At 36.7% G+C, this 25,462-nt stretch overlaps 1 protein-coding gene across 3 annotated transcripts in view; it reads left to right on the top strand.

Moving 5' to 3' along the window:
• Positions 1 to 25,462, top strand: part of furinb (furin (paired basic amino acid cleaving enzyme) b) — a 208,944-nt gene that overhangs the window by 70,527 nt on the left and 112,955 nt on the right. For all 3 annotated transcript variants that reach the window (XR_012370017.1, XM_073868537.1, XM_073868536.1), the window contains exons 3-4: positions 16,831 to 16,929; positions 23,357 to 23,452. Coding sequence is in view for 2 of the 3 variants with exons in the window: in XM_073868537.1 (XP_073724638.1) it covers positions 16,831 to 16,929; positions 23,357 to 23,452 (195 nt within the window). In the remaining variant the exon portion in view is untranslated. The remainder of the gene's footprint in view (positions 1 to 16,830; positions 16,930 to 23,356; positions 23,453 to 25,462) is intronic.

Raw genomic sequence — 25,462 nt, 5'->3', positions numbered from 1 at the left:
AACATTGCAGGATTTTTCTCATTTTAATAGACTTTAATGGACACCAACACTTAACACTTAACTAAACACGTAACAGTTTTTTTCAACGGAGTTTCAAAGGACTATAAACGATCCCAAACGAGCCATAAGGGTCTTATCTAGCGAAACGATTGTCATTTTTGACAAGAAAAATAAAAAATATGCACTTTTAAACCACAACTTTTCGCCTAGGTCCGGTCCAGCGTGACCTAACGTAAATACGTGTTACATATATAAAAAGCACATTTGCGGACCATTTTAAACAATAAACTGACACAAAGACATTAATTAGCATCATTCCACATACAACAACGTCGGAACGGTCCTCTTTCTCCACACTTGTAAACACTGGGGCGCGTTTCGCGTTCGTCCTCTGTGACCTCTTGACGTCATGACGTATTGCTTGAGGTCACGCTGACGCTATCAGGACCGGATCTAGACGAGAAATTGTGGTTTAAAAGTATATATTTGTTATTTTTATTGTCAAATGACAATCGTTTCGCTAGATAAGACCCTAATGCCTCGTTTGGGATCCTTTATATTCCTGTTTAGTTAAGTGTTAAGTGTTAGTGTCCATTAAAGTCCATTAAATTGAGAAAAATCCTGCAATGTTTTCCTCAAAAAAACATAATTTCTCCTGGACTGAACAAAGAAAGACATCAACATTTTGGATGACATGGTGGTGAGTAAATTATCTGGATTTTTCTTTTAAGAAAATTGACTATTTCTTTAATACTATATAAAAGTTGGGTAAAACTATGTTAGAAAACTTTATAAGGAAGTTGGAAAAATACATGAGAGAAACCATATGTGCGTGTTGCATATGGTCACATCACTCAGGGCTCGACAATGTATAGCCTGATGGCTTGTTTTGAAGCCTTGCTCATTTAAAAATTCAATAAAAGAAGATGCGAAACAGATGTTTCTCATGCACTGTTTCCGTGTGTGCATACATCTGAAGCATGAAAAGCCGCATCTCAAGACGCAAGAGCGCATATACGTTGAAATTGTTCAGACCATAGACAGCTATGAGGTCACCGAGGTCAAGATGTTAATATTAAAAACTAAAATTTACAGTTTTCTGAATGACTAATATTGGCATCCGCATGTATAATTAAGTTTGGAAAAAATCCTTAGTGTTAGGCCTGTTAGATGACCTCAAATCGTATGTGTTTGTGAATTTAAATCACTTTCAATGTTATAATTGGACTGTAATTAACATTCAGCTAGAAGCAATGAAAACTCTAGATTTTGAGTACATGCCCTAACAGATACACAGCTGCTTTAGTTTTACTTTCTATCCATTATCATTCTTTCAATGTTTTTTTTTCTTTTATATAAAAATGTAGTATTATCAAAATAGCTTCACGTTTAAATATAGTGGAAATTATTTTCTCTTTTATCCCAGTTAGACTAATGTTTTCCCCCATGATTCCAGTGTTAGGACAGAAATGCTGCTCTGTCATCTCTGTCAGGCACTATAGATCTGCTCTCAGATCTGTGTATGTTTGTGCCACTGAGGATGCTTCACTTTTTAAGAGAAAAAAAAAATAAAAAACGCTGCTTGCAGATTCATATGAGTTGTTGGACCTGGGGAAATAGTAATACGCTGTGTATACTAATTTAGCAGATGAATTCTTTTGCCCACCTAGGAGATTTAAAATTTTAAAATCAGCCATCTTCTTGAAGTTAACTGATAGTTTAAACAGCTAAGCTCATTCTTGTTTTCTCATATACACCCAAACATACTGTACTGGCCATGGTTACCTCAAAAGATGAATGCAAAATCAGGCTAACCCTCAAGCTTCATTTATAGTCAATAAAAGCATCTTACTATACGTACATCCCAAAACTGGTGCTGCCTGTCCGCTAGATGAAATGTTAGTCAAATAGGCTACTGTATGTGTAGACAAGATTGACTTGCTGGTTGCAGATATGGTTTAAACCGAGGGGCAACCTTCCGATCTCTCTGATGAAGCTAATACGGAAGTGCAATTCATCGACTGGCAGACTACAAAAGGGAGTCAATTCCCATAGACCACCATGTTAAAATGGCCAACTTTACAGTAGAAAATAATATGTTTACAGCCTGGTACAAAAGGTGTTTTTGGTCTTCATGACAACTGTGGGGGGGTGAATTTTTTTGTAACTCATCAATTCAAATGATATTAAGCCTTAAAGTTCTGCATAATTAAGGGCGTGGCCACCTAAGTGACGGTTGAACAGACACTACCGTCACTAGAGTTGAGCTAGGCGGGCATGGTTTCAGCAAACCAGCCACCTCAGCTTCACCCACGTCCCGCCTCTTTACCCATTTTTGGATATCCGCGAGTGACGCACGGCCAAGATGCTGACGGCAGGCAACGCCTACTTTAAGCTTCTTCAGAAATCTATGGGTGACATCACGACCCTACTTCCATCTTTTTTTACAGTCTATGGTTTAAAAACCATAGAAGGCCAAACCAAAGGGCTCAAAATGTACTTTTTTAGTAGGTAACACTGATGCTCCCAAATTTAAAAGTTAGGAGCACCAGACAAAATTTAGAAGCATCCATTGAAAATGATAGGAGCACCACAACTTGAAGATTAAGCCTTGAACAATCAAACTTGATCTTAAATTATTTGCCACACACTTGACTTGTGCTTAGCCCATTTTAAAACAAGCTCTAATGTTTAAAACGTGTAGATTCATGGGGCTCTATAAAACCATTTATTGTTATTTTAAATGATTTATTTTAACCTCCTAAGACCTGAGCTTTGGTTTGTCTTTTTTAGATTTTTTCCAGCTATTTGGGGTTAGGAAGAACCAATAAATATAATAACCAAATATTTTTCTTTGAACATGAAGCAGTGTAATTGTCCACATTTGTGTAAAACAGGTTCCAGTTACACAGAATTAAGTATTGTGGTGCAAACAACAAAAAAGTGATGTCCACGTATTTGGACACACCAGGTCTTAGGAGGTTAAAGGCTCTCTAAGCGAATAATGTGCGACGTCACTTCCTGTTGATGTTTGAACTGTTTTCAAACAAACGGAGCGTAGCTAACGCCTCCCCCTCCCTCTCCCGTCCGTGCATTCATGAACGCGCCCAACCCCCACCCCCAAATCCTTCTTGTCGTTTATTGGCTGGAACACTTTGTTATGTTTTGTTGTGCTAGGTTTGGCCACTATGTTGATATTGCCGTTTGTCGAGCCTGAGCTGTCTACAGAGATCGCGTTTTTTTACAGTTTGATCAGCGACAGGCAGCAAGCAGATAGTGAGTATATGTTTGCTGTATGTTAAAAAAAATGTTTTATGGTCTAAAATGCGTGAATTCGCTTAGAGCGCCTTTAAATTTAGTTTTTTATTTTCACGGATCATATTTTTTTCTGTTTTAATTTTTCTGGGTTCTGTTTTTTATACTTTTCAGTTTCTTTAATGGTTAATTACATTTCACTAAAAGCATGTTTTATAAACTCAATTCATAAAATGTAATAATATATCTTTTCTAAAGTAATCAAATAAAAATAAAACAAATAAATGTTCATCAAAACATTGCATTTTAAATTTTGTCAAAGTGCTGCATTACAAAACTTTGTTTAAATTAAAAATGAAAGAACAACTCTTTTAAGGATGATTATATTACTTAAATCATTATTTTTTATTATTTTAAAAGTATATTTTACTATACAATTGTAATATATTTTTGTCAACTTCATTATATTTAACAGACTTTTAATGTATTTGACGATTGCATCTGCATGAACTCTGACAGCAACTCTAAATATATAAACTTCATGTATTTGTGTCCTCTGATGCCAAAAACAGCACAGAATCATCCGTATAAAGTTTGAATGGGTCTCAATGAGATGTTCGCTGATTATTCCACACAGTATATGAGAACATTTCATAAAGAAATAAAAACAAGTTGCACAACAACAATCATTTGCACTCATACAAACGCTCCTAAATATATTTTAAGATCGCGCCAATTAAATTTAAGTAGCATATGTTGCAATTTTGAGCCCTGACCTCTCCCACCTAGGACTTGACTACATTGAAAATTGTCATTGTGGCTTTGAATAGCACACTTATTTCAATCTTTATGTAGTTAAAACATGTACCCCCGGTTTCACAAACTTAAGGCTTAAGTCCTAGACTAATCTGAGCTGTCTCAACTGCAAATTACTTGCACTGGCAGATCTTAAAATATACCAGTGCCATTGATTTGTCTCAAAATTGTCTCACACCAGTAACATCATGCTTATAAAAGATACTTAAACATCTGAATTTAAGTCCTGGCTTATGCTAAGCCTTGTCTGTGAAAGCAGACCTTAGCATTTTTTATTTAAACCTCAGTAGCAAAATGATGATATACTGTAGGGGGCTTGGAAGAGTTGGAATATGAAAAAAGATGTTCAAAACATCCCACCTAACATGATTAAAATTGTATGTAAATGCTTTTTGTGGCATTCTGTACTTATGCAGTTTGTGTCAAAAGAACAAAATTTTTTTATCTCCATCCCTCAGCCAGGCCTTGACTTTCTTCATGCATCAAAAACTGGGGGTTTAAGAAGGAAGTTTGATAAGATTCCTATTGATTGAAGGTCATTTATGGTACATGTTTGTATTCCTAAGGTGTACCACCTACTCTGAATTTAATTCAGCTGTGGAACATCAATAGCCTAACGTCAATGGCTCCATCCCTTGCTTTGGAGCCTAGTGGGGCATCAAAGGCTGTTTTGATCATTTCCCAGAATTCTCTTGGCTTATGCCCCTGCATCTAACATGAATCTATTCATTACCACTCACTGTTCTGGCAATTATGAAAAATTGATTTGTATTGACTTGTGGTATTATGCAATCCAATTACGCAATTGTACTGATGATGGCAGTAAGTCACCTGATCGATTGACGTTGCATGTTTTTTGAATGAAATGCAGACTTCGGTTTAGGGGTGCTCTGGAGACAGCTGTATAAATAAAATCAGTAGCTTAATTCAATGAAGCCATCTAAACTTCCACTTCCTAAACATGAAGCTGAAAATCGATTTTACATTAAAGAAAATTCAGTTTCGAATAATAGGAAAGAAGGCTTGCGTGTTTAACATTTTTAAATTGAATTTCAAGAAATATTGCTAGTGTGGTAAGGCTAAGGTAAGAGTAAAACTAATTAAACTTTTCACAATACTTTCTTTATCTCTATTTTATTTCTTTTTATGTGAGCCAGGTTTCTTGCTGTGTTTTTAATGAGTTTTTCTGGGTGTCTTCAATTGTAAGTGTATTTTCAGATGGGCTGACAGTAGTCTTAGATGGCACAGACACAGTTCATTCACTGACTGACATACTTTCCAAAGTCCCTTTTATGCAAGTCAGTTCTTTCTGCGGCCATATTGGTAACTCCCTAGAGCTGCTATTTGTAGCAATAAAAGTACAGCCTGATCGACTTGAAAGGAAAATTGGATTCTGCTTGTTTAAGCTTGGATAAACAAATAAAAGTGTATTTTCAAGCTGTTTACAGGCATTATACCTTTAGAAAACACAGTTTTGTTTGAGGTGCTTGTTATAGAGAGCAAAATTGCATATTCTGTTTTGCAAAGCTTTTTCATTTTTCAAGCTTTCAGTATGAACTGCACCATTACTCAACGGTTAGGAATGGAGCATAACAGAGGTTGTTTGCAACAGTAAAAGAAGCTTATTTAACTCTAAAGCCAAAAGTATAGTCTGTTTTTTATGTGTAAGCTAACATACGTGCAATGTCGAACACATAGCCTTGAAAAATACAGACGCATTCGTTCAACACATGCCGGGTGTGATCATAAGTCTTGAAAAGTGGCAAATGTTTCCGAAAGATGGTTTTGGTCCTTTCAAGTAGTTTTTATCACTAGGGCTGGGCAAAAAATAGATTTTTCAATTAATCATTTTTTGAAACGTGGTCGATTCAAAATTGATTCTCAAAGAGCAGAATAAATTTTTTTCTTTCATATTTATTTCCACAAACATTGAAAATGAGATTAACCTTAATCTAATTACTAGTCTTCTTCACTAGATGTGAGCCTCTTTTTTGCCTTGCGTGATGTCAAATCGATCTGGAACATCTGAATCAATACCCAGCCCTAGTTATCACACTGATATATGTTCAAGTGTTCATTTTTGTGATAAGTTTAATTTCAGCTAGTAATTTAATGCTATAGAAAGGGGGCGTGTTGTTATGATTGGCGTGGTTAAATTGGTCCCGCGAGGGTTTGGGCGGAAGTTTGATATTGCGGCACCGCCTCGATCTGGCTCCACGGACGATTCCTTCTGCGCATGCCTTGGCTCCAAACTGACGTTTTTACGTAACATGGTGGCGACCATGGTCGGACATTTTTGGCTTCAATTCATTACAATGGAGGGAGGCTATGTCACGTCGTCCATCTTTTTTTACAGTCTATGACACATGCTCATTGCGACAAAATGCAATGCATCTCCTCGGCTACATGCCACATTCTCCTGTAGGCGCATGCGCAACCTTCTGATAACAAAATCACGCACATGGTACAGACACCCTGGCGTACACGTAAAAAAAGGACTATACTTTGGCCTTAAATGCGTGCTTTGGATATGCACACACATGAAACTTGCAATATGATATCACAAAGTGTCATGGTATGGTCACAGAATATTTTGCTCATTTATCCGTGTCATTGTCACGGATGTCCGCATTTTTCAATGTACCACAGACTTTCTTTTCCGTGTCAGTTTCACGTATTGGTTACTCAATAATTTTTCCTATTTTTAAACCATTTCCGCATGGGTTTGGGGTTAGATTTGGGGTTTGGGTTAGGATGTCACTTTAACTATTGGTTTATACTATTTTTTCCGGATAAACAATTGTCACCTGACGTTAGGGTTAGAGTTGGATTTGGGTTAGGATTAGAGGTCCTAAGAGGCTGATATGGTTTTTTCTCAGGTCGATGCCGATTCCGATATTTAGAAATCAGGTCAGCCGATGGCCGATATATGATGCCGATTTTCTTGACCAATATGTTTGGCCGATTTTCTATTTGTACATAATAATCATAATGTCCTCATCATTGGCATATATTTTTAATGCAAAAATGTCACTATTTAAGCCAAAGTATTTAAAAAAATGATGACTGATATTTCTGAAGAGTTTTAAACCTCCTCCACACCATGCATTTATTAGACACAGATATTAGCTGACACTCTGCTGTCATCATTTTTTGTTCTTAATCAGTTTTTTTACCATGGCTTTTATGCCTTTGTAGGATAAAATCCTTCTTTGGTAGACCTGATAAATTATTTAATCATCATAAAGTTAACACAGTAAACGTCTAAGTTTTTTATTTTAGACTGTTATTTAGGGCAAATCTTACTAAACACATTTACTTTCTCATTTCTGGGGCGCAATGAGTGACTGATTGTGCTGACAGTGACGTCTTGTGAGTTCAATGTTGGACAAATCTGTTGTTTCAACCATTTAATCAAACAAATCGGTTCAAAGGAGTCAGTTCACGAATCGGACACGTTGTGTGCTAATCCAGGCTGAGCAGCCCAAAACTGTAAACGAAGTGTTACTGTAACAACACGAAAAACATTTCCTTGTGGATATGATTTGGTCTTCCGAGCTTTCGCCATCGTGTCAGTTTTGTTCTGAGTAATATGTAGTTAGGATGTCATTTTATGTTACAGAAAGTCGTTCTAACCCCAAACTCACGTGAAAATGGAAAATGGTTGGAAACGTATCAGTGAAATCTCTGTTGTGTCTTTTTTGCTTGAATATTTAAATTAGAAAGGCATTAAACGCCTGCAGATGATAAACTTTTGTGACAAGGCAGCAATGGCCCGAACAGGCAAGTGACAATCATCTCAACTGGTCCAAACATCATTCACGCTGGCCCAGGGCCATCAGGCGGTCCTTATTGTTGAGCCTTGATTCCAGAGCCTCCTTAGCACTACATATGTTGGATGACTTTATTTAACACACACAGTTAAAGTCATTAAGTCTCTGCTAATCAGATGATTAATTAATTCTGATGTTTTATATAAGGGAGACATATAAAATGTGCTGTAGTGTAAGTCCAGGAATTAGAGACACAAAACTAACAGACCAAAAAATTCCTCTCTATTAGACTGTGTTGTGCTTCAGTGCATTGTCCATTAAAAACATCCTCACCATCTTAACATCTTCTAATAAAAGAAACGTCTCTCAGTGTATGTGTCATGTCCAGTAATGTCACAGAGAGCAGTAAATGACTTCTTTCAGATCTCAGATGAGTTCATGAATTATACAATTAGGCCAAAAAGAGGAATGATGTTCGCTTTTCACTTCTTCTGTAGATCAAGGTTAGGTTTTAACTTACTCTTCTCTTTTCATCTTCATCTGGGCCTGTCTCTCTTTCACACATGCAAGTTTAGACTCACAAACATGCATATACAAACAGTGTTTGTATTAAAACCTGAGTGTAAATGAATGAGACAGAATCTCGTAATTCAAAGAACATAATAAAAGAGAGAGGGAGAGAGGGAATAATGTAAGTTTGTGTTAGTACTGTGACTCATCTGATGGCACATACGGTGTGATGTGATTTAAACAGCTGAAGCTAGCAGCTGATATCAAAAGACCCTCATCCCAGTACAAAACATGCCACAGGACCCCTACAGACCCCATTCAGTTTGAACTAGATCTCAGAAAGACTGTGTACAACAATTCTGCTCTACAAAAACTGAATTAAAAATCAATAAAACAAAACCTTTTTGTGAGAGATTGTGGATCTTTCTTTTTTATATATATATATATATATATAGGACCACAGAGCCGGGACCACAGAGCCGGGAATCGAACTTGGGTCGCCGCGAGCGCACTGGTGCTATATGTCGACAAGATTGTGTATCTTTCATTACAAGTGTTGTCATATACGGCAAGTCTTATGCTGCATACACACCAAACGCAAAGCATTGCATTCCTCGCTCTAAATTACTCGCGGGATTAAGCTTTGTGCCATGCAAATTTTTAGCTTTAGTTTAATATTCTCAACTTGCGTAAAGACGTGTTTGAGGTAAATTTCGGCAATTGCAGCATCCAGTTCGCGTCATTCACATCTCCCCATGCAAGTCGCGTCTATTTGCGTCTTTGCATTGATTTTGTATGTAATCTACCCGCGCATCAGGTCACCATCAGCTTTGTTGTTTTAGTAAAGTTTAAATGACCATCCATATTTATTTTTTGCTCTCTTTATTTAAAGCCCACTGAGGTGAAAATAATTTTTTTTATTTTGGTGTAATATGCTTTAAGACAAACCATGTGCAAATGCATCATTCAACATACCATTGCTGAGTATCAAAAGCGCAGTTTAAAATTGCCTCGGTTTCCTATGTCACAAACATGTAACCAATCACATCATCACAGTTGAGTGATTTGAGCTAAAGATATGTATGGATGGTGCATAGACTGCTGTAACAATCGCAGGACAGCTGGTTTAACACATGTGCAGTGTTAATGCAATAACACGTGCTAAACCAATTAGTGCTGCAAATGCGTAGCTTTCATATGCATAATGTGTAAACGAGACAGTAATGTCCCTTAAACTGACGAATGTAGCATTTATTTACATATGGTGAAAATATCTGGAGGCGGGGACTAATTTGCATATTCACACACATCCACGTATAATAACTGAGGCAAGGGTGAAGAGTTACATTCAAGGTGTTTTAAAGCATGCTGTCATAGGAAAACCTTTTACTATTATCATGCTCAAAGATGCGTTTCAAGTGATACAATTATCAACTACATGGGGACTTCAAGATAAAATGTAAAACAAAAACAGGTTTCAGAGCAAAATGGCAAAACAAAAATTATTTTATAAGAACTATTTTAAGGAGATTGAAGTCCTAAAGTCATTAGATTAAAATTTGAAATTAGGCTATCATTTCATTTAGCTTTAAAAGCGCCTGCAGGTTTCTACTGTTGCTCTAGTGTAAGAGGAGCTCACACTAAATATTTCACATTATAGCTTATGATTTTATTTTGTTTTTAATACTGCATACAAATGAAAGAGATATTTTATTATAAACAGTCACTATACGATTGCAAAAACAACAAATGTAAAAGTGAGATGATGGCCGACTTTTGCACATCAGATTCTAGATCTGTAACTGCTGTAAGGGAATTTATAAGTAGTTTTTCAAACACTTTTGAGTTGACATATTCATTAAAAAAGCAGTTCATAAGTCAAATGTAAATTGAATTACAATTACATTTATTCCTTATATATAAGCTTTTTCCAGTTGCATGTTTTTTTACATGCATGTTTTTTTACATGCAGGCAACAAACACATCAAAATAGAAATGTACACACTAAAAATGACTGGGTTATTTTTGACACATAATGGGTAAATTTTGGAAAGAAAACACTGTTGGGTTAAAATTGACCCAGTGCTGGGTTGTTTAAACCTAACTGTTGGGTTATTATTATCCATGGATGCACAGCAACAATCCAATATTGGGTTATTTTTAACCCAGCATGAGGTCATTTTTAACCCAGCATGTGTTCTGTCCAATATTTGCCCATTATTGGTCAAAAATAACCTAGCCACCAGTGTAATATCTATTTATTTACTTGGTATTATTTATAGGGTAGGCTGATCCAATACTTGGGATTCCTGAAACGAGTATCGGACTAACGGGGTCGATCCAAATCCGATACTGTGCGTTACTCGTTGTTGTTACTGTCATGCTATAGAAAATTCAGACTAATTTAAAAACATTTTATACACTATTCAAAGTCTTCATAATATGTTTGACAGCTTTATGTGAAAAACACATGCATATATGAAGATATTTAACTCTTTCACCGCCAGCGTTTTTAAAAAAAGTTGCCAGCCAGTGCCAGCGTTTTTCATGGTTTTTACAAAAGTTTAATGCCTTCCAGAAAATGTTCTTCTTCAAATATATAAACATACAATATACCAAATGAAAGAACAGACCCTCTGCTTTCAAAAAACAAAAAAAGTTTCATCCTACCTTCAGTAGTTCTTTTGTAATCAGCTTTTGAATATGGGTAGGTTTCTGCAAAAACACCACATTTTGAGCAAAAAGCAGAGATAATTCCATTTTTGTGACTTCCGGGTTTAAAAAGTTGCGGAAGGGCGCCACCTGGTGGATAATGACTCTTGATTGACGAGATATCTCGTCAATGGCGGGGAAAGAGTTAAGGTCACAAAAACTGAATGGTGTGGTATAGGGCTGTCCTCGACTAAGGATTTACATATTCGAATCAGAATTGTCGAATCTTTTCATAGTCGACCGATAGTCGAATCATCTATGTGTGTGTGCCTGGGTTGGGAGGGGGTCAGACCAGGTACACATTGGTAACTTTTATTTTCTTTCACAAGCAGCACACATAAACAAGTTTCTGATTAAGTGACCAAAACTGTCTTTCAAGTGATGAACGAAGACAAAACTGACGATGCATTTATATATTTTTATAAATGTAAGGCAACATTTGTTTAATTATTTCTCATAACATTTTAAATGTTTAAATTCCTAAAAATATAACAAAAGTGATCCTGCCTTGGAAACCTCGGCTAATTCAGTGTTTTTATTTAATTTGGAGATTAAGCGCGTCAAAGCGGTCATGACAAAAAAAAAAACGACAAATGAGAAATGACAAATAATTTGTGATTGTTACTGCAAATTATAAGCTTTATATTCAATTCATAAAAACACTGAAATTAATGATTTTATAGACACTACGCGTTATTATTTAGCACAGAAATACCTGCTTGCTTTCACTTTGATCATCTCCATTCACTTTAGATACAGAAACAACTGATGATATTATTTATTTCAGGAATCTCTTTTCTATCATTTGAAAGTGAACACCAACCATAATATTAAATCACAAGAAAGACAGTCGTGTCAGGCATAAATATAGGTTCGGTGCAGATATTTTCCGTTTCATCACCGAAATTTAAAGAAACGGCTTACCTGTTTTGTAGTTTAACTTTTGACAAGATAACCACTGTAATACATTTTAAAAACTTATACCCGTCGAAAACATCCGTTTTTTAATGTTTAGTTTGATGAACCTCTAAATATGAGACGAAGCGCACCCAGCACGTTCGGCTAAATTGCATGCGCAAACATGGCCAGCACGCAATAGTGCAAAATCTATACAACAAAAAGCAATCCAAAATGTACAGACTTAAATTAGATCAGAATTTACGTTTATAATAAATACATTTTTTTAAATAAAATAAGGTCAGAAGTAGTGTAGAACAAATGTGCAAAATGCCTCAAGTGCACGAAAACAAAACACAAGCCAAATAGATAAATCAGATAACCCAGAGTGATTTATAAATAAAATAAAATAAAGAAATTATTAAAAGAATGAACGTATAGCCAAAATTGCCAGCTTTTTCTTTTAAATGTAGAAACAAAGGGTCAATGGTTTATTAACATAGGAACCTCTTATGGACGTGTAGCCCGGTCACAGGGGTTGCTGGATTTATTAACGCATTTTAAAAATATTTATTGAAAGCTGATACTTCACATATTATTTGCAGAATTATAATAATATGCTGTAATATATTGGGAGAAAGCTGTTATATGTAAAATCAGATTTGTGCACAGTGCACCCATATACGCCAAAATTAAAGGATCCTCATTTCATAACACATCTGCGACGATTCGACTGTGAGATATAGTCGAATCAGGCTTCTCCTATCAATGCATCGAATCTTCGACTATTCGTGGTCACCCCTAGTGTGGTATTGCGGAGTTAATACACTGGAGTAGCAGTGAATTAAACGTGTCATACACACACAAGACACACAAACAATACCCATATTTTAAATATTGGATTAAAAAGTCGCAGTAAACCGCTGGATGAACGCAATACACTAGCATATACACTCTTAAAACGAATGTGTTAAAATAACACATCTCGTGTTAAGGATAATACATCTAGTGTGTTGTCCTTAACTTAACACATCTTTGTGTTATTTTTGGAACAACACACTTTGTGTCCCTTTTATTTTCTATAACTCAAAATCAACACAATATGACACATAATTTGTTTTAAATAGTTAACCACAAAACAATGTGTTAAAATTAACACACCCAGGATCGGTATCGGATGATACTCAGAATTCAGGTATCGTAATCGGATCGGTAATGGAAAAGTGTCATCAACCCACCCCTAATTATTTTGTGGTACTCAGTATATTTTCCTCCTCATATTCAATTTAGACTTAAACCAAATCATATAAAATTTCATTTCTTTGACCGTGACGTTGATGATTCATTTCCAGCACAAGCATTAAATATATAGAGCTATTAAAATAAATGTGGATTGCATTGCTCATATAATTTCCTATTTTAAGAATTTGTTGAAAGATTTGTTCATATTGAAATCTGTGACATTTGATTGTGGATATCTTTAAAAACTTTGAACAGAGCAGTGATATTTTTTGGTACAAAATAGGGATGGGCATTCGATTAAGTTTTCTTTGTCGATCGTCGGGAGAATTAACGATCGACTATCGATTAATCATTAATATTTTTATAATAAAATTTGTTATTTAACTTTTATACTTAAAAAATGCAATGAATACAAATATACAGCGTGTTTTTCCTCGATGAGACCTTTATTACAAGATCAACTTGTGGCAGACAGTTAAACTATGTTTCAAACATATATGAGCGTGCATGTGCGGTGCTCTAAAGCAGCGGAACCTGCAGCTGCGAGCCAGAGTTCTTAAACAGAGACCTCATTATTAGTTCCAAATAAAAAAAAAACAGATTCATGTTTAACATTAAATTAAACAAAAAAAATAATACTTAGATCTGAAAGGTTTCGTCAAAATGTAACTCAAAATTATTCAAGCCAGAAGAAAGTGCAAGATATTAGCCTTCCTAACATTAGGCTATAACAAATTAGGCTACTTAAAGCCTCGTGAAAAATAACTAACTTTAGTAACTCGCATAAAACTTCTGCACCAGTCTACTGATTTTTTTTAAAAAATAAAAGCATGTTTTGGGGTCAGACGGGACCGCAACCCATGGTGACCGTCAGTCCAGCCGCCGCCGAAAACAGCCGCTCCTAGGAGACTGACCGGGATGCACAGGTACCTCAGCGCTAACTTATTCCGCATACAGAGTATGTGTGAAACAGCGTGCGTTTTGTGAGCCCCATTTACCATTGTATAATTATACTAACATAGTCTTTTAGTTTTTATTTGTTGTAAAACAACAGTAGACATTTACTATGGTCTCCAACTCCACAATACCATAACCATGGTATTTGTAGTAAAATTGCGGAAATACAAATCGTTTTTAATCTGCAAAAAAAAAAAATTTCACAATGATAAAATCATGGCTAATTTTCCTAAGGTAGTAATTACAAAATTATATATGTTTGAAAGACGGAGATGCGCACCTGTCAATCTATTACATAACAGAGCGAGGCCAGAGACAAACGTGCTTATAAACGGGAGTAACATGGAATAATGTGTGCATCTTTGAATAACTGTAAGTATACATTTCGTTTAAATATATTTTGTCGTATAAAGTTTTGAGACATGGCCTAATAATGCTTTTTTCACTTGTATTGCTCATTTAGACTTATTGTGCGGGTAACAGCGTTTTTGACGCATTTACCTCAGAGATTATTTTAGCAATATTGCTTGTTCCGGTAATAATAATACAATTTATATTTCAATCCTGTTTCATTGTCTGTTTATTCATTTCATTATGCTGTTATGTTAATGTGATGATATTTATTTGCCATATAAAACGTGCCGTTATATGAATACTTTTGTATAATATTCAAATTATATGCGGAATAATGTGCATCTTTGAATAACTGTAGGAATACAGTTGCTTATTTTTGTCATAAAGTTTTGAGAAATAATAATATGAGGATTTATTTCCATATGAGACGCTTTTTGTCGTTGAATACTCTCGTTTATTATTTGGAAATCATATACATACATAGTAGGAAATATATAATGTGGAAGGGTAGACTTGCAAAGTTACTCTGCTTATTTTTATTTATGATATATGTGGAGATAAATAAAGCATTGCAAAACTGCTGATTTGATCCATTCAGATCCTGACCACCAGGCTAGAGATTTTAAACATCCTTAATACACACTTACTAGTCTGTCAAATAATATCTAAAATATATTGTTTTGTAAAAAAAAAATGATGCTTTGTTCTATTGTTTATGCGGAAAAGTGTTCACAGAAAGTGTCAATCACATGAACGTTTTATATGCAGAATAAGCGGTCAGCAGCGCACTGCAACGAGTGCTTGACGGATTCGCCGCACACATACGCAAACGCACTGCATACGGAGTATTTGTGAAACAGGAGTAAAATAAAAAAATGCATTTGATTAATTGATAACAAATTACGAAATCGACGAAATTCCTAACAATCAATTATCGATCGTCGATTAATTATGCCCATCCCTAGTACAAAACCTCTAAGGCAAATATGTAGATGCCTCCCCAACTCAAAAGCGGTTTCAGAAGTTAAGCAACTACCAACCTTCACAATGTAGCAAATCCCACAATGCATTGCTCTTAGCCCAGTAATAAGTCATTAAGTTGATAAACTTTAATATTTTATTCAATGCAGAGCTAGTGCTTCTTCACTCATTAACCACAGATTGTATCTAAATAACAGTAAGTTGAGTCTCTGCTACTCAGAATCCCAAGCAATGCTGATCCGGCTTTTTAAAATCTACCTTCCTTTAGAGCATAAATTTACATCTTAATAAAACACGTCTCATGCAGTTAAAAAGTCTTAAAGTTCACTACAGGCGAATGTCTGTTTGAATGTCATTTACACCAATCTCTGCAGGTAGAGGTGTCTAATGGCAGTAGAGGTCAAGTTATTGATCACAAGAAGACAGTCAAAGGATATTGAGTCAGAGGCGGCAGAGAAAGCGGAGAAACTGTCTGAAGTGAAGTGTCGGGGGAAAAAGGAGGCCAGCAGGGGAGCTTTTTGATAAATGAATGTCATTTTAAAGGAATGGGACACTTTACTATACAGTGCAGAAACCATTCAATGAGGCACTTCTTCATTGACGTCACCTGCGGGAGACGGTGAACATTTCTGTAAGTTTGAGACGTCCAAGTTTCTCGTCATGTTCTGCTGGGAAAAAGACAAGATGAGTAATGATAGAGGCATGATTTTGTCCAAGTATTCTCACACACACACCAAGTACACAAGTACACACGAGTTGCCCAGCAGAGCACCGTGTCTACCCACACATTAGCGTGTGGTGCGTGACAGTCCAGGAGCAGTAAAAATTTTACCTTTTATGTGCTGGTTTTCAGAGCTGAAACACACATGACAACAAAATCACAGGTTCCTTGGATCAAAGTTAATGGAAACGGCAGTCAGATCTCTCTCTCGCGGTTTCTTTTCATTTCCACCCCCTTTTGCTCTGCACCACACATTTTATACTTAACCCTTTTGATATGCGCGTTTGGTGTAACGCAAAGCATGTCAGTGAAATACATCACGGATGCGTGTGTCATAATAGAAATCATTCTTTTATCATTCTCACTTTTCTCTGTGTGGGAATGTCTATGTTTGTTTTTGGATCTGACGCTGGTATTGTGTTGGGACCGCAGGAGATGAATTCATGCGGCTGTGCCTTTATGTGCGGGTCTGTGTGAAGTGTGTTGGAAAGAGAGATGGGCAGGTCCGTGTGCAGGTGCAGGAGTTAATGAGTGTGTTTCCCTGTGGAGCATATATGACCTTGTGCATTGGATTTTCTAATATATCACCTCTCATTGTGTGTGTCTCCACAGGTGTTCGGGGACTACTATCATTTCCAGCATAGGGGTGTGGCGAAGAGATCTTTGTCTGGCCATCGTGGAGTTCATGTTCGACTACACACTGAGCCGCAGGTAAAGATGAGCAGCACGCAAATTTACAAATGCACCATCACAAAGAGCACACTAGATGTTAGGTGGTGAGAATAGAGACAAAGGGAGGCAAACAAGATAAGAAAATGGGGAAGAAGATGTGATGAGGAGGAAGTCATTGGCATTACCAAGACATGGCCTAAGCTTTGGTTGGTGTGTATGTAGGTGCTTGTGTGTTTAGTGTTACTAAAGTCTAGGTCCCTGGCTCAGCCGATAAGTTATCTGAGAGCAGCAGAGGCGTCCCGAGTGACTGTATATTTGGGCTGCTGGCTGCAGACTTCCATAGATCTCCCACTGACAAGCCTCTTATCTGCACTCTCTGAAGCTTTAGCCGGTAGTTAAAACCCACCACGCTCTCCAGAGATCCAACTACACGCCTAATACCAATGCCCTCCCAGACCTCACCTGCCCACCAGACGCAAAGCAAAAGACACCAAACACAGATCTTTGACAGCACAGAATGAAAGCGAGAGGAAGAGAGACGAAGGGCCGGATTATTTCTCCCCAGCGTGATCGCTTCTGTTTATTTGAGGCTAACAGCATCAGCGTTCTGCTCTGGACCCATTTCGCATGGCGTTCTAGTTGCTAGGAGTTCGTTTTTGGCACACACACAGCCTGTTATGCACGCCGAGGTCAGCGCGGTTTATGCTAAAGAAGCAGCCGCTCATAAGCACATCCCCTCCAGCGAAGTATCCTAACAGAATATGTGAAATTTAATGCAGGTCACCTCCCTCGCCCGCTTAACACGATTTCGTTTGCTCGGAAAGTTGAAGTGGGCTTTTCAGAAGTTTTATGGAGAGCGAAGGGCAGCAAGATGTGACAGAAACGAGAAGGTGTATTCTTCAAAATCTGACCTGGCCTTGCTTCACATTGGTGGGATATATTTAGCCCAGTGCCGACATTACAGAATAAAAGGCCATGGGGGGTGGTTAACTTGAAGAATTGAGAGCATTTAAGCGGGTGCATGTGTTTTTTTGTGTGTGAACTAACCTTGACTTTTTAGAAAAAGATATGGGGTAAACTTGCAATGTTTTTTAATAAAATGTTTTTATTTTTTACTAAAAGGGTTAAGGTCATTGCTCTGTGAGCTTGCATTGAAATACTGTAAATCATACAGACTTACAGAACTGTTTGCGCAAGGTTTTGTAGATCACACTCCAAAAACAACAATATGAAAATGTAAAATGCGAACGTTTTTCAATCTGAAGCCTGCAGTCTGCTGAGGTCGCTTATGTAGGCTGAATTGCACAAGCCATAAGCATATTACATGATAGCAAATATAAATGACGATAAATAAGTTACTTACTTCAGAAATATATCCTCCTCCAGTGTGTCTTCCATTGTTCTTCTTAGGTAGCGTTAATGTTAAAGATAAACGCTTTTCTTCCTCAATGTCCAGACATAAATGAAGATACCTCACGTGTGTGTATAAAGTTTATCATCCAAACATGCGGTAAAGTCTTTAAATCTGATAAAACTCTACGCTTTGTTTGTCATTGTTTGAACTGCTCGTCTGTTCATTACCATGTGAACAGCGGGTACTGCCTGTGGGCGTGACCGCAATAGAGATAATGAGCTCAGCCAGGAAAAATGTTACTCTCTTTACTTCAATTCAGATTATATAAACAGGCAATATTTGTTTTCGATTAAGATTAGCTTGTTTAAAAGTAGACATTTCAGGCTTTCTTTGGATATGTGTATCATGTTTGTGTGACGAGTATTCACAGAGTTTCAATTGATTTTTGCAACGTGTTTTGAGAGACAGCTGGCGGAGACAGAAATGTCCGAATGTGCACCCTGTTTATTTTCTTTATTTGACAAAAACACAAAGATCTCTTGTTATTGTGAATGTACACAAATTAAAGAAGACCCTTCACAGTTTTAAATTATGTCAAACACGTAAGTGTATGATTATTAATGATGGAGTATTTTAAGTTGATTCTGCCATGATAAGGAGAAAACACGTCAAAACGCAGCGCTGCGTTTTTGGACCCCAGGAAGTTAAACCGTTCTGCTGAATCATTACAATGAACCTCACCAATTGCGCAGAGGATCAGAAATGGTTAATTTCCTTCCTACAAACACCAAAATGGAAAACTGTGTAAATTACACCTCCAATCATGTGTAATTATGTAAACATGGCTTTATACTGAGACACCTGCCCTGTGTCTGTAAACCAAATACTGTGACAGTAGATACTGAATTGATGGAGTACCAAGACCGTACAAACATATGTGTCATATAAATACATAATCCCGGTACTTTTTCGCCTATTGTTTTTCAAATAATGTAAATTCGGACACTCTACTCGCCTCCCCTACTGATTTCCGTATATAAGTAGGCAATTTCGTAGGCAGCATTAATGTTCAGGTGCTTCAATAATGTAAAAAACAAGTTTCCTATATTCAAAGTCTGAGGGCTCTTTGGAAAGTGAAGTTTGGTGGTAGAATTGACTTATTTGTTCATAAGAAAAATATGTGAGTTTAAAGGAAAGCAGAAAAAAGGAGGGGAGAGATAAGATAATGAGAACAAGATAATTGGTAGGCGCTCTGGTTGTCCCCTATACAGTGAAAAATGAACCCTGTATATGGAGCAGGAGCCCCGTGGACCTTCGGGTTCATTAAAAACAACTGTTTTGCAGAGAGTATATCTCAGATGCCTATACTTGTCTCAGATGTGATTAGATTTTACCGTTTGTTGTCTAATACCTCTAGGTTAGTATAAATGCTAATGTTATTTTTTTCTTTTTCGCTAGATTGTTTTCTTTAATACATTTATAAGACACAGACAACTGCATCTGTTATTGTTGTGGGGTTGCTTTTTTATTGACTCGCTGCTCTTTACGCTGATGTTATATATATATTTCCGCAAAATGCAATAAATCCATGACAAGTTTTTCAAAGTGATATAAATCTATTGAATCATTACATAAATATGCATTTCATCTTTGCCATGTTATATTCATTTAGTTGACTATACACTGATTTAAAAAATAAACATTTAATGGCATTAATCAAAACACTTACTTTATCATATTAAGAACACTGTCATTGCTGCTGTCATACTTGGGACGTCGTCGCTGAACTTTTTGTCAGCGATCAGCTGTAAAATGTTTTGGTCTTGCTCGATTTTAAAATAATGGAAAGTTTTTATAAGATCCCCTGGGGTCAATGTGTTAGCATGACAGAAGCTTGATGCTGTCGAGAGAACAAAGCAACAGCTGGCATTATTTTCCTTTGCGCGAGTGCCTCTCACGTAATTTATTCGATTTGGATGGCTTATGTTTTTTCCCCGCCACAGAAAACCACTACAGGTTTATCAATGCCATCAAAAGTATTATTTTGTTTTTGTTTGTTTGTTGATCACAAAGTACAAAGTAGATGAGGAAAACTAGGATTGCGTGTGTATTCAAAGTGGCACCATTATTGTTTACAATGCGTGGAAAGGTGCATTTATCGCGTTTTGGAACCAAACTCTTCACATATATATATAAACTTAATCTCAGATGAATCTCCTATAAAAATCAGTACAAACAAAAAGTGAATGGGAACTAGGGTTGCAACAAGTAATCAATAAAATCACTAATAATTGATTATGAAATTAGTTGTCATTGGTTGGTCTGTGACGTCACATGATCCCGCACCACTGTGTGACAGCGAACACGCATTTTCATACAGCGCGAGCTGTGTGCTTATAATTAAAGTCAGGCTCTGTTTCTTCATACAGCGGGTGCTGCTTGCTCAAAGTCAAGCGTTTTTCTTCATACAGCTCGAGCTGCACATTTATTAGGTGCTTCTTCTCACCACACAACTGGCTTGGTTAAAGGATTAGTCCATTTTCTTAAAAAAATCCAGATAATTTACTCACCATCCAAAATGTCATCCAAAATCTTGATGTCTTTCTTTGTTCAGTCAAGAAGAAATTATGTTTTTTGAGGAAAACATTGCAGGATTTTTCTGATTTTAATGGACTTTAATGGACCCCAACACTTAACAGTTTTTAATGCAGTTTAAAATTGCAGTTTCAAAGGACTCTAAAGATCCCAAACGAGGCATAAAGGTCTTATCTAGCGAAACGATTGTCATTTTTGGTAAGAAAAAGACAAAATATGCACTTTTAAACCACAACTTCTCATCTTCCTCCGGTCATGTGTCGCGCCAGCGCGACCTCACGTAATACGTCATCACGTCAAGAGGTCATGGAGGACGTATGCGAAACTACGCCCCACGGTTATCAAGTGTGGAGAAAGAGGACCGTTTAGACTTTGTTGTATGTCGAATGATACTAATTAATGTCTTTGTGTCAGTTTATTGTTTAAAATGGTCCGCAAATGTGCATTTCATATATGTAACATGTGACCTTTCCACGGCATTACGCAATTACGTGAGGTCGCGCTGGCTCGTCACATGACCGGAGATAGACGAGAAGTTGTGGTTTAAAAGTGCATATTTTTCTTGTCAAAAACGACAATCGTTTCGCTAGATGAGACCTTTATGCTTCATTTGGGATCATTTAGAGTCCTTTGAAAATGCAATTTTAAACTTGATTAAAGCTGTTAAGTGTTGGGGTCCATTAAAGTCCATTAAAATGAGTAAAATCCTGAAATGTTTTCCTCAAAAAACACAATTTCTTCTCGACCGAACAAAGAAAGACATCAACATCCCGGACGACACGGTGGTGAGCAAATTATCTGGATTCTTTTAAAGAAAATTGACTAATCCTTTAATAGCAAGGCAGTGTTGCTAGGTCCGCAGATTTTCGGCGATGTTCTGAATGGGGCTACTTTTAAACTGCATCTGCTGGTTGATGCTTTTCTGCTGGTTACAGATGAAAGAATTTGATTCATAAGTTGTTAGTATGTGGGCTGTGAATAATCATTGGAATGCTTTTGGACTAATTTTGAATGGCCATCGGAGTAGTTTTGTTACGTGGGTCTGGCAACCCTGACAGGACAATGATGGAAGCTAAAGCGCAAAAGAGCGCTGGTTAATAAAGGTTTCATTTTGTCCTTTAATATAAATGAGTTTGCATTTTTTTATTATTTTTGGGTTTTCATAAAAATAGTCAAGAACTGCAAACTAAGCATCTGTTATAAAGTAAGTGGGAAATCCAGGTTTTATTTCTGTAACAATGCATGGATATCATATGGCTTATTTATTTTGTTAATAAATAATGTTAATTCTCATCAAGGTTTAAAGTTGAAGATTAAAATGAGTTTATTAATCTGAGGGAAAATATTCTTACCAGCACATTACTAACTCAAAACTAACTATGTACATGCTTAGGGCGTTTGCATTGTAATAATGGGAGACTTCAGATTTAATAATCGAGATTGGAAACGTGCTGTTCTATCATTAAAATCTTATTAAAGCGTCTTATTAAATTGTTTGGGCATACCAATATGGTGACTCTGTGGCTTCACAATTGTGATGTCATGATCAATCCATTCATTTAATAGATCAGTTATTATTTATTTTTCACTGTTTAAGTTCAGAGATAAGAAGAATGCTATCTAGTGGTTGGGATGTACACTCCAAATGAAACAACTGTGATGAATCTTGTATGATTTTTAATAAAAAATGTATTGATTTATTTATTTCCAAACAAAATATCACAATACTCACATGTATCAGTATTACATCTCTAATATTTAGTTACCAAAAACAATCTTTTTTCAAAAAGTACACTTGTTTCGTTTCATTTATTTGAAAGATCTATGTTGAGTAAGCCATTGTGGTTTTCAGAAAGACTACAAAGCTGGGAACCCAAAATGATATTTAAACTCACTCAGACGCTTTTAACATTATATAAAGCAATAAACGGTACCTGAGATTAAAGCACCAGACTTTGTGGTGGTGTTCCAGAAATAGAAACAGTTTTTAAAATAGATATAAAAGAGATATAAAACTGTAAAAAGCTCTTGTAATAAAGTTTTGGAAGAATTTGATCAGAAATGGTAGCACCTTTTTGAGATCTCTGACTTTAAATAGCAGATGTGATGTGAGCACAGTGTTATTGTTCTGGAAGAGGAGACACATATGGCATTGCCAAGGGAAAAATAAACAAACCATTTAATTTAATATTGTTGAATAAGAGAAACTATTGCGATTGAAATTAAAACAACCCATCAAAATGACAAGGGTTTTGACATAAAAGACAGAAATGCATGCACGGGAATGTGCACACGCACAGCCAAACGTGCAAAAACACACAGGGAAGTGCAATAACAGAGCAGATTGAATTAAACAATGCAGTTCAGTGTGGATATTTTTAGAACTAGAGCAAGCCAAGCAGAAAGTACATAAATCTCTAATTAAAGGTAAAAGATAGAGATGTGAACCGTTTTCAGTTATGTAAATGTGTAATGAAATATTGTCTTTGGTTTTATCTCTGATGTTTGTGATTTTAGGTAATTTGGGCTGAGCAGCAGATTGCCAAACAAAGACGCAGAAGAGACATTCATATCGAACCCACAGATCCAAAATTCCCTCAGCAGTGGTACCTGGTACGTGAACAGCATACGTGTCAATTTTGCAGTTGTTTTGAATGTACAATGTATTAAGTGCTTTACAGTGGAAAATTATCTCAGATGATGTGTGAACATTTCCTTAGATCCCATACAGATAGGTGCTCTGAAAACAGCATTTTAAACGCTTCAGTCTCAAGACAGCACAACATAAAAGTCAACCCTGTATAATATTGAATGGGCTACATTAGTGCACATTCTTCTGAAGACAAAACCAACTTTTCGATTGTTTTTATCACATTGTGAAATCTTTCTCTATCCCTAAAGTAGCTTCTGCTGAATCGTGCTGATGTAGTCAAGACTTCAGGGTGGGTACAATCGATAATAATAACAGATTGTAGTCAGAAGTTGAATAAAAGATGGTCTGCTTGGGCACATTGTTTATCTTCTTGCGTCTAAAGAAACAACAGTCGCTACATGAGAATGAACAGATTGGTGCCTTTGAATTGGCTGGAATGCGTATGTATTCGTATACATGCAGTATACACATAACTATAGACATGCATACATACATCTACTACACCTTTCTACTAAAACGAGTTGATATATGTGACCAATCACTGAAAGTAGGGACAGAAGTCGGATCTGGGGCATTTTGAGTTATTCACAGATTCTGAAAGTGTAGTATCCAAACGTTCCATATCTGATCATATTTTGAGAAGTTGTGGCCATTTGAAGGTAGGCACTCCAAAAACCTTGAAGTGGAGAAACAGCCTTTAAAGGGGCAATAAGTAGGATTTTAAGTGTTTTATTAATCAAAATCAATGTCTTTATTCATAAATATGTCCTCGTTGGTGTCAAATGACCTCTGCCAGTGATCTGACTTTTCTTTGTAAGCTTAGAATTTCTCTTTACTTACATTGAACGGGTAAGTAGCGCGAGATGGTGCCAGGGGGGCCCCAGTTTTATGACATTTTATAAAATAAATTAATTTATCATGAATTCTGTGCAATTAACCCTAAAAAAACAAGGCTACTAACCAACAGCACTACTTTCTATCATTTAATATGCTTTGCTTAATTAAAAGTTAAGTTTTAGAACAGTAAATTTTCTTTGGGGGGGTGCGAAGGAATGCGCCATACACATGGGGGGCGGCATGCTAAAAAAGTTTGAGAACCACTGTGGTAAACAAAATAAAATTTTCTGTTTTTATAACCGTGTGTACGAGACATTGAAGTCATGTGACTGGAGTGACGCAGCTGACGTACAACGCGGCTGACTGTTATCTGTTGCGGCCCAGCTTTTTTTGTGCGCCCGAGCTTTGTTTACAGTCTGGGAAGACGCACGCTGTAAGTTTGTAAAAAAACTTCGCAAACATGTCTGAGGATAACAGGTTAGCCGCGTCACTACAGTCACGTGACTTCACGGGGTTTACAACAGAACCGGAAGAGAAGACAATGCTGAATAAGGGGCCAATCACACCAAACGCATTTATGGCAGTTGCAGGCGCCTTTATTGAATGATATTCTATGGGTAATGAGCATATGCTCGCTGTTTATGCGTGCCGAACGCCTTGCGTTTTTTGCCGCCGTGGCAGCACGCTTTTTTGAAGGAGCGCTGAGACGTCATTCGCGTCTTTCCATTGTCCAATCGAATGACGGGAGAGGCGGGCCTTAGGTTGTGGTGAGGGAGGTTTCAGTTGCTTTGAAGAACCGGACTCCACTCGCTCACTCTCTTCTGCGTGTTATTGCACCTCTCACCCTCAAACAAGGTCAGAGCAAACACCCTCTTTTTAAAGTTTCTGCTAATATGTCAGTTAACAGCAAAAGAGCAATATTAGATTGACAAAACAGCTGACTTGGTGGTTGCCTAGCAATATAAAAAGCCGCGTGCTCTTTTTTAAAAAGGCAGTACGTCGCGCATTGTGTTTCCAAGCGTTTAAAGCACGTTTGGTGTGATTAGCCCCTACAGTTGTAATTTTTGCTATTTTTGAACCAAAAAGTATTTTCGATCCTTCAACACATTCTAACTGATCCACTGATGTCACAT

This window comes from Misgurnus anguillicaudatus, chromosome 6 (assembly GCF_027580225.2).
Source record: "Misgurnus anguillicaudatus chromosome 6, ASM2758022v2, whole genome shotgun sequence".
NCBI classification, from domain to species: Eukaryota; Metazoa; Chordata; class Actinopteri; order Cypriniformes; family Cobitidae; genus Misgurnus; species Misgurnus anguillicaudatus.
Note: the sequence above shows the minus strand (reverse complement) of the source record. Positions and strands in the feature narration are given on the sequence as shown.